General features: G+C 42.1%; 7 protein-coding genes across 7 annotated transcripts; 3 read left to right on the top strand and 4 right to left on the bottom strand.

Annotated features, from left to right (window-relative positions):
- Positions 1-795, bottom strand: DI09_163p70 (uncharacterized protein; the record flags this gene model as incomplete). Its single annotated transcript, XM_013383504.1, has 1 exon — positions 1-795. A coding segment is annotated over one exon (795 nt), but the record flags the coding sequence as incomplete, so codon positions are not given.
- A 270-nt stretch (positions 796-1,065) lies between these two features.
- Positions 1,066-1,872, top strand: DI09_163p60 (actin-related protein 3; the record flags this gene model as incomplete). Its single annotated transcript, XM_013383503.1, has 1 exon — positions 1,066-1,872. One exon carries the CDS (start codon positions 1,066-1,068, stop codon positions 1,870-1,872), a length of 807 nt encoding a protein of 268 aa, XP_013238957.1.
- Positions 1,873-2,440: 568 nt separating this feature from the next.
- On the bottom strand, positions 2,441-3,970 carry DI09_163p50 (uncharacterized protein; the record flags this gene model as incomplete). Its single annotated transcript, XM_013383502.1, has 1 exon — positions 2,441-3,970. One exon carries the CDS (start codon positions 3,968-3,970, stop codon positions 2,441-2,443), a length of 1,530 nt encoding a protein of 509 aa, XP_013238956.1.
- Positions 3,971-4,059: 89 nt separating this feature from the next.
- On the top strand, positions 4,060-5,226 carry DI09_163p40 (uncharacterized protein; the record flags this gene model as incomplete). Its single annotated transcript, XM_013383501.1, has 1 exon — positions 4,060-5,226. One exon carries the CDS (start codon positions 4,060-4,062, stop codon positions 5,224-5,226), a length of 1,167 nt encoding a protein of 388 aa, XP_013238955.1.
- A 107-nt stretch (positions 5,227-5,333) lies between these two features.
- DI09_163p30 (uncharacterized protein) lies at positions 5,334-6,549 on the bottom strand (the record flags this gene model as incomplete). The annotated part of the gene is given in 4 exon segments (XM_013383500.1): positions 5,334-5,603; positions 5,631-6,189; positions 6,267-6,477; positions 6,495-6,549. 4 exon segments carry the CDS (start codon positions 6,547-6,549, stop codon positions 5,334-5,336), a joined length of 1,095 nt encoding a protein of 364 aa, XP_013238954.1.
- Positions 6,550-6,979: 430 nt separating this feature from the next.
- Positions 6,980-7,888, top strand: DI09_163p20 (uncharacterized protein; the record flags this gene model as incomplete). Its single annotated transcript, XM_013383499.1, has 1 exon — positions 6,980-7,888. One exon carries the CDS (start codon positions 6,980-6,982, stop codon positions 7,886-7,888), a length of 909 nt encoding a protein of 302 aa, XP_013238953.1.
- Positions 7,889-7,965: 77 nt separating this feature from the next.
- DI09_163p10 (uncharacterized protein) lies at positions 7,966-8,313 on the bottom strand (the record flags this gene model as incomplete). Its single annotated transcript, XM_013383498.1, has 1 exon — positions 7,966-8,313. A coding segment is annotated over one exon (348 nt), but the record flags the coding sequence as incomplete, so codon positions are not given.

Genomic DNA, 8,313 nt, shown 5'->3' with positions numbered 1-8,313 from the left:
ATTATCCCAATTTCCCCCTGCAATGACGGTAATGAAATTCGCGTAATGCTTTTTCATCTCAGAAACCAATTTTATGACACGCTCGATTTTTTTAAAGGGGGTTATTCTATTAATGGAAGAAAGAATCACAGATCCCTTCAGAATCGACAAAATAGGATCTTTTGCAAAATTAGATTCATTTATAGCCCCTGCGTTTGGAGTTCCAGGATATAGCACTCGAACCTTATGATGAGGGAAATTGGGATAATAACCCAAAATAGCATTCTTTGTAAAGGTAGAATTTGTATATACAACATCAGCCAAAGACATCCCCAGCCTTTCAATTCTATTAAAGACATCTTTGTAAATGTATTTGAGTAGGCCTCCCCCCTTGTAAGGGTCCGAATAATCAGGGTAATGGCAATAGAATCCAAAAAAAGGGCTCTTTCCCCACCAAAAATAAGATATTATGCGTAGCAGAAGAATGGGATTAGGAAGCTGGTCACAAAACACAATATCGCTTTTGAGTATAGAACTAAATGAACAAAATATCAATACCATGGCCTTGAGAAAGTAGAAGAAACGGCTGCCAAATCCATTCCAGTGTACTGGAAAATATGTTCGACAAGAGATTATGTTTACAGATGCCACATCTGCAAAGCTCATCGTAGGATCATAATCTATTGTGTATATTTTTACAGTATGTCCTTTAGTTTGAAAAGAAATAGCAGTGTCTAGGATCAGTCGATCAGATCCAACAAGTCCAAAAAATGGCAGGTGAATTATACTAATGTTCAGTGCGTTCTTACGATTCATCGAATGCGATTTTATTAAACCGAATAAAGTCTGTTTTGAAATATCAGGGGCTTAACTTGATATTGGCTAATCACCGGTTGCGCCTTAAAATTGAAACCACAATTTGGGGATTCGATTTCAGATTTCAATTTCAGATTTCAATTTAAGATTTCAATTTAAGGTTTCGATTTCAGGTTTCGATTTATGGGACACTCTTCGCGACCTGCCGTAATCATCGACAATGGCACAGGGTTTGTGGCTAGACATTAATTAACCATTAGCTTTACCAAAATGGGTTATGCCGGAAATTCTGCGCCACAAGTCATTATTCCGACTGTAATGGCATCCAAAGGGATGGGCTCCAATTCATCCTCATCGCTTGCCGCATTCTCTGCATCAGCCTCATCTGCGAAATCGACATTTGGGTCTATCGACCAAGATTTTCCTATAGGAAATGCAGCCACAGAACTCGCCAAATCAAGAGAGTATTCTCTACTTTATCCCATAAGGCATGGCCAAATATGCGATTGGGATTTGATGGAGAGGTTCTGGCAGTCTTCCATTTTTGATTGTTTGAAATGCGAGCCGGAAGATCATCTTTTTTTATTGACTGAACCTCCTCTCAATCCACCTGAAAATAGGGCGATGACTGCGGAGATCGCATTTGAAAGCTTCAATGTCGCAGGTCTTCACATTGCCGTTCAGGCCGTTTTGGCGTTGGCAGCCTCTTGGGCTGCGTCGCCTATTCAAGATTCATCAGCTAAGCCCTCACTTACGGGGACGGTTGTTGATTCTGGAGATGGCGTTACGCACGTCATTCCAGTGATCGATGGCTTTGTCATAAGCTCTGCCATTCAGAGCATTCCAATTGCTGGTCGAGAAATAACATTTTACATTCAGTCCCTTTTAAGGGAACGAGGAGCTTTCCACCCAAGCATCAGCTCAAATACCTTTGATATTTCTCGAGGAATTAAAGAGCATTTTTGCTACACGTGTTCAGATCCAAAAAAAGAGGCGCTCAAGTTTTCTGAAGATCCCTCCAAGATCGTGAAGGACTTTGTGCTGCCTGATGGCAAGGTTTTGCGTCTTTTTCCCTAATAATAGAAGATGCAACTTGAAAGAGAAAGGTTTATGGCATCTGAAGTTTTTTTTTCCCCGTCGCTTGTTAGCGATTCATATGATACTCCTCTTCCAGACCTCATCGATAAGGTCATTCAGTCTTCACCGATTGATGCGCGCCGGGCTCTTTACTCGGTTTGGGCTATAAAATTCAATATCGATAGAATATAGTGTTGTCTGGAGGTTCCACACTTTTCAAGGACTTTGGACGCCGAATTCAAAAGGACTTGAAATCGATAATCAACAATCGTCAACAGGTACTGCTTTGGCATCTCATTAAATCTTCATCACTAGGGGTCATCTCTTGATGTAAATGTACTATCACACCCGTGCCAAAGATATGCCGTGTGGTATGGGGGGAGCCTCTTTGCATCTACACCTCAATTTCCAGATATTTGCCATCTGAAGTGTGACTATGATGAGCACGGCCCGAATTTGTTCCGCGAGTCGATTGCCTTGAATAAGCTCTTCTAAAATAAAAGCACCGTGGTGTCCAAATTTATTAATAATCTCGAATTCACCTGCACGTTTATTAACAAAATACTCTCTAGCGATAGGGAGGGGAAGTCTGGTGTGCCTGCGCTGAATTTTGATATGGGTAATTTGAATAGATAGGACCAGGGGCACCTTGTTGGTGCATTTGGTTTCCAGACGCCATTTGATGGTGATGAAGTGGTGCGCCCTGAAGGCTTGGGGGAGGATTAGGATTAGATGCTTGAAATTGAGACGGTTGTCCTTGCTGAAAAGAAGGATTGGCGCCCATATATGTTGATGAGGGACCTGAAGGTGCAGAAGGTGGAGGTTGGGGATTGCCAGGCCTCATGGACGTTGTGGATTGCGGCAAATGACTTGCATGGAATCCAGAGGGAGGGGGCGGCATCATTTGAGGACCGCCGCCAAATTGTTGGGGCTGTCCTGGAAAACCTCCCATCTGAGCAGGAGAGCTGGGCATTGATGGCTTTGCAGGCTGCATCGTTTGCGATTGTTGAAGAGGAGGCTGAGATGACTGGGAAAAGTGGGTTGAAGGGGCCGGAGGAGCTGGGTAAGGCGAATTTGGCATATTAGAATGGGGCCCCTGAGTACCAAGATGAAGCCCAGATGGTGTGGGTCCTGCCGATGGTGGCGCAGGATAGGGGAAAGATGCATGCGGCTTTTGGTTTGGAGGATGAGGAGCCGAATGAGAAGGAAAAGCCATCGGTGCAGAAGCAGAGGGCGGTTGTGGAGAATGTTCCATGGCTCCTGGCCCTTTCATTTGAAGCGGTGGAGCGGAACCGGTTGGGGGGAAGGCAGCCTGATCTTGTGGCTTGTGTCCTAATGAAGCTTGCTGAGCAGGTGCAGTTTGCTGAGAAGAAGAAATAGCATTATTTATCGAAATATCCGGGTTCCGATATTTTTCTCCGCTCTTTTGCTTGTCAACGGCAAGCAACAGTTCCTTGATCATGGTCAAGATTGATTCAAGCTGCGGTTGAAATGACGAGACAATTTCCTTGATGCTTTCAAAGCTTTCAAGCTCGTTGTTAATCACGCGAACATTTAAAATTGGGCCAATCGCAATGGCATTGGAAAGATCTGTATCGTCTTCAAGAAGTACCCAGTCTCCCTCTGTATCCTTGAATTTGAATGAAAGCTCCTCTTCAAGATGGAAATGCTTTTTTACGAGGGCCTTCAAACCTGCCATTGTGAGACTGGCCATTTCGGATTTTGGAAGCACAATTCTTTTGATTTTATCTCCAAATCTTAGCTTCACAACAGGGCGAAGAGAATCTGCTGTGGAAAAAGATGCAGCTGAGGATGGTGTATATGCGGGTCGATGAAATGAAGCTAATGATGAGGATCCGGGCAATGATCTTTCTTGTTGTGAAGGCGGGGCATTTGCCGTTGAGGATGATGATGATGATGATGACGACGTTGAAGCCGATGGCATGGGAAATGCGGGTTGAATGGGTGTGTCACTCGGAGACATGGTGTTGTCCAATATACTTCCTGTAGATGATGACAATCCTGTAGCCAAATTATGCGATTCCAAAATCGAAAGCGTTGGCGAGTTTCCAATATCTTTATTTGTTGTTGCAGGCATTGACATCAGTAGCGAAGCCATTCAAGAGGTGATAAAAATTGCGATTCGCATGTACATTGTAGCCTAAACTTTATATTTTAAATTTAAAAATGTTCCCTGTTCATTCATGGATTCCTTTCAGGCGTTACCCCCGGGCCTCCTCTAGACTGGTATTGCAAGCATCGAAAGAGACAGCGTTAAATCCGTCTACTTTACCAATTTCAAAGCGAAAGGCTATCCAGGAAAGAGTTCGTCACAGGATGCGAAGCGAATCCCTTCTTTTGGAGGAATTCGACTGCAGTATTGAACAGTCACATTTGAATAGCGATGTGATTGGTGTTGATATTGGTGCTTTGGTAGAAAAGTACGACTCTTTAAAAATCAGAGACCAGAGCAAGCAGCTGGACATGCTTTCCGAGCGAAAGCTGAATCCAGTACCATGGACCATTGAATTTGTTAAAGCGTTTTTCTTTGAAAAATGCCCTCTTCTGAAGGATGAAATCCAATTCATAGACCTAAGGCAAAAGCTGCATTCTCCTGCGCAGTGGATAGTTGTGGTGCCAATTGCTAATGAAAGGCACCGAATTTCGGCCTGTGAAGAGTTTATTGATTTTTTCAAAAACCCGCAACTGTCCCAACTATATAGACATGGCGACGCAAAAAGCGATCCTTGGGTTTTATTTGACCTTAAATCGATTTATGTAAATATTATGACGCCCGAGGAATGTGTACGGCTTGATTTGGCTTCTCTGTGGAGCGAAAATGACAATCGTCCAACCAAGACTGTAGATCCCGTTGAAAGGCTCTTTTCTGCAAAGGACGATCCCAATTATGTTCCAAGAAAGCTTTTAAAGATTGTAAAGAAGTTGGAATACCAGGACCACAAAACTCAACACGCTTCAATGTCAAAGAATCGCAAAAAGAAATTGCGACATTTCAAGTCACGTCCCATTATTTCTGTGAAGCCTTCTAGTGTGTCGATAAAATCAAATTCTAATGTTTCCTTTGTTAAAAGGGCGTTAGTTGAAAAGATTGACAAGCGATATGTGATGGAGGGCCAATTTAAGGAGCTTGATGGGGTGGCTGAACCTGAGATTGACATTGGGGCCGAAGGGCCTGATCAAAAGACACTACAGAGCATTGAGGCTGAATATTTGGCGATGAAAAGCGAGTCAAGTGCTTTGAAAGGAAGGAACAGGGAAGCTAGAAGATATAGAAAGTCAATCCAGAAACACAGAGATGAACTTGAGGCCTTGTCTAATGAAGAATGTCTTTAGACCGCCACTTGCCACCTGCAATTTTATTTATTTATTTACAGACATAAATTTTAAGGAAATTCCATAATTTGACACCGTGGTTAGTTGCTAATGTGATTTATATATCGCTACAGTTTTGACATGATGGTGTTCAACGACTTCCATTCTGTTGTTGCCGATATCCACTTTTGCGACTCTGATATTTGAAACGAACAAAGAAGCTTTTGCACCTCATCAATGGAGCTCCTGAAGCGAAGTGAATGGAGCCATAGAGGAGAATCATTTTCTAAAATTATTAACTTCATCGAGGCCAAAATCACTGCAATTGACCTGAAATTTGCCTCCGAGATTTCATCCAAGTCATACGATCTACAAAGCTGACAATGCATCTCCAGGACCTATTCAAGTTAGCTTATTGTGCATACTTTTTCCAGCGTACAAGAAAGAGAGACCTGCTCGATTTTTGTAGACTTTGATGCTTGCTCTGCTCGCAGAGACTTGTAGGCACTTATAAGAAACAACAGAGAGTGGAAAGAAAGTCCTTGTAGAGGCGATTTCCGGTCAGATGCAAGAACCTCTTGAATGGCCTGGTGTGCATCCTCTAGCGTCACAATTGAAGTGCATTTTTTGATCGCAATCTGCTTGGCGCGATCACAAAAGCTTATTGCTTGCCGTACATCGCCGGATACGGCACCAACTTTTCTTGAACACAATTCAATCGCATCTTTCTGGAACTGAAAGGTCGAGAGTTTCTCAAGAAGAATGTCAGTAAGTGCTTGATGCGTATATGGCGAAAAGTCAATTCTATGCAACCCGAGCCGGCTAGAGACTTTGTTATTAAAAATTCTTTCTGGTAAATCCATGGTATTAGCTATCGCGATTAAAAGTAGCGAAGAGTTTGGCCGATTGGGCCAGTCGAAAAAGTTGTACAAAATGTTCTGGGATTTGTTTAGCAGCAAATCGATCTCATCGACGATCACCACACTACAAAAATAAGTGCAATCTCGACTTACTACATGGTGGGCGGTGGGCATGCTGATTTTTCCAAGCTTTGAAAGTACAAATCCAATAGCTCCTGTGCTCTATTGCCAGATATTCTCATTTGCGTAAAGATCATAGAATAGAGCTCCACAAATGCTTGCTTGGGGCTTGTGAGTTTCAACCCGTTAATCTCAGAAAATTTTGCAGCTCTTCCAACGGGATGTGATTCTAAATTTCGAATAACTTCGCGTACGGTTTCGGTCTTTCCTGATCCCGGGACACCTGAGACGTCTAACAAGTAACTTTACAACCATGCAAACATATAGAGGCGCCCCGTTTTTCAAGAATGCAGCTCTTTATCATTTTATGCAAGTACGAGTATTCATGTTCGCGACCTATCCTTATAAATTTTGCGTTTGATATGGCAGTGGTCATGGAGGCCGAACTGTTCTATCGTTAACATATCAGAAAGATACCGACACGGTAATTTCGATCTGTGGGGTTGGCTAGATGTGGTTAAAGTTGCATTATTACCAGATGGGAATAATTTTTGGCAACATAGGGTCTTCGACACTCCATTGAGCAGCCCCGTGAAAGAAGAATTGATTTTGGCGGATCTGGGAGCCGGTATGCCCAAAATTCGATTTAAAATGTAAACGACTTTTCAATCAAATTTTACACTCAAAAATTTTGGTTTAATTTAACATGGTGCGTCAAGAGTCGCAATACAAATCCTTGACAGGCAATTTCGCTCCAAAACAATTGCATGTCACAACGTATTTTGAAAGGCTAAATGGATATGCTGCTTTTTGTGCATGGTCTGGTATTGGCAATTGCGGCAGCAGCATGTGCATTCCCCGTAGACATCTATATATTGGATACAAAGATATGCAAGGAAAATCTCTTTGCAGGCTATGTTAACACAAAGAATATCAAATACGATCCTTTGCCAGGCCATCGAAAATTACAAACACAAAATGTCGCTCCATATTTGACGTCTGCTCCCGAACAAGACCACGGAACTAATATTGCAGCATTGATTCTTGACGAAATAGACTGTTTAAAGAAGGAGGATGTTGAGATTTATGACATTCCTATAGCCTCAAAAATGTATAGCGGCCTTGTAGCTGATCATCTGCTAGACATGGCTCTTTGTAAGCTTTGCGAAAAAATTCAACAGCCTGTTGCAAAAAGTCGACATAGTGTTCTCGTGTTGTCGTTTTCTATTGAGTTGAAAAATGTCAGGTCAAACGAAAATAAAGCTATGATAGCCAAGATGACGTCAAAAATACGGGCACTTTTGGAGCGTAATGTCCATGTCTTGGTTGCGGCAGGGTCTGAAAATGTCTCTGCAAAATATACATGGCCTGCAGCCATAAAAGGAGTTTATTCAATTGGTGGCCTTATGGCATATTCCTTTTTACAAAGGAAAACATTGTTCCGGCATCACTTTTATCGATTATATACGCCTTCAAACTATGATGCTACTTTTTATGATTTGGCCTGCAATGTTCAAGTAAGAAGAAATGAAGGAAAAATATCGATATTTGGAACTTCATATGCAAATGCCATAGCAGCAGGTAAAATCGCCGCAATTCTGGCCACTGTCGATCAGCCAATCCACCCAACAGATACTTTTGAAAATCTTTTGAGCAAGATATTTATATTTGATTTTAACAATCAACTTCCGATGCTCCCATAATTTAATGCAATTTAAAATTAAAATTTATGAACGATTAGCCAGCATGTATTATGAGGTAAAAATAAAAAGCGTGCCGTTTATTTTGGGCCAATCATATTTTCAGGCTTGACCCAGGTGTCGAACTGCTCGTCAGTAAGAAAGCCGAGCGAGATTGCAGCCTCTTTTAGCGTAATTCCTTCGATGTGAGCCTTTTTGGCAACCTTGGCAGCTTTATCGTAACCAATGTGCGGATTAAGCGCCGTGACCAACATCAATGATTGATTCATAAGCCATTCGATCCGTTTAGTGTTTGGTTGTATTCCAGATATGCAATGCTTGTCAAAAGAAATGATGGCGTCTGAGAGGAGACGGATAGATTGCAGAACATTTTTAATGATCACTGGTTTGAACACATTTAACTGCAAATTAGCTATACAGCATCTAGA

Source organism: Mitosporidium daphniae (assembly GCF_000760515.2).
Source record: "Mitosporidium daphniae strain UGP3 chromosome Unknown contig-163, whole genome shotgun sequence".
In the NCBI taxonomy this organism is placed as follows: domain Eukaryota; kingdom Fungi; phylum Microsporidia; genus Mitosporidium; species Mitosporidium daphniae.
The sequence above is the reverse complement of the archived record's forward strand: the minus strand, read 5'-3'. Positions and strand labels throughout refer to the sequence as shown.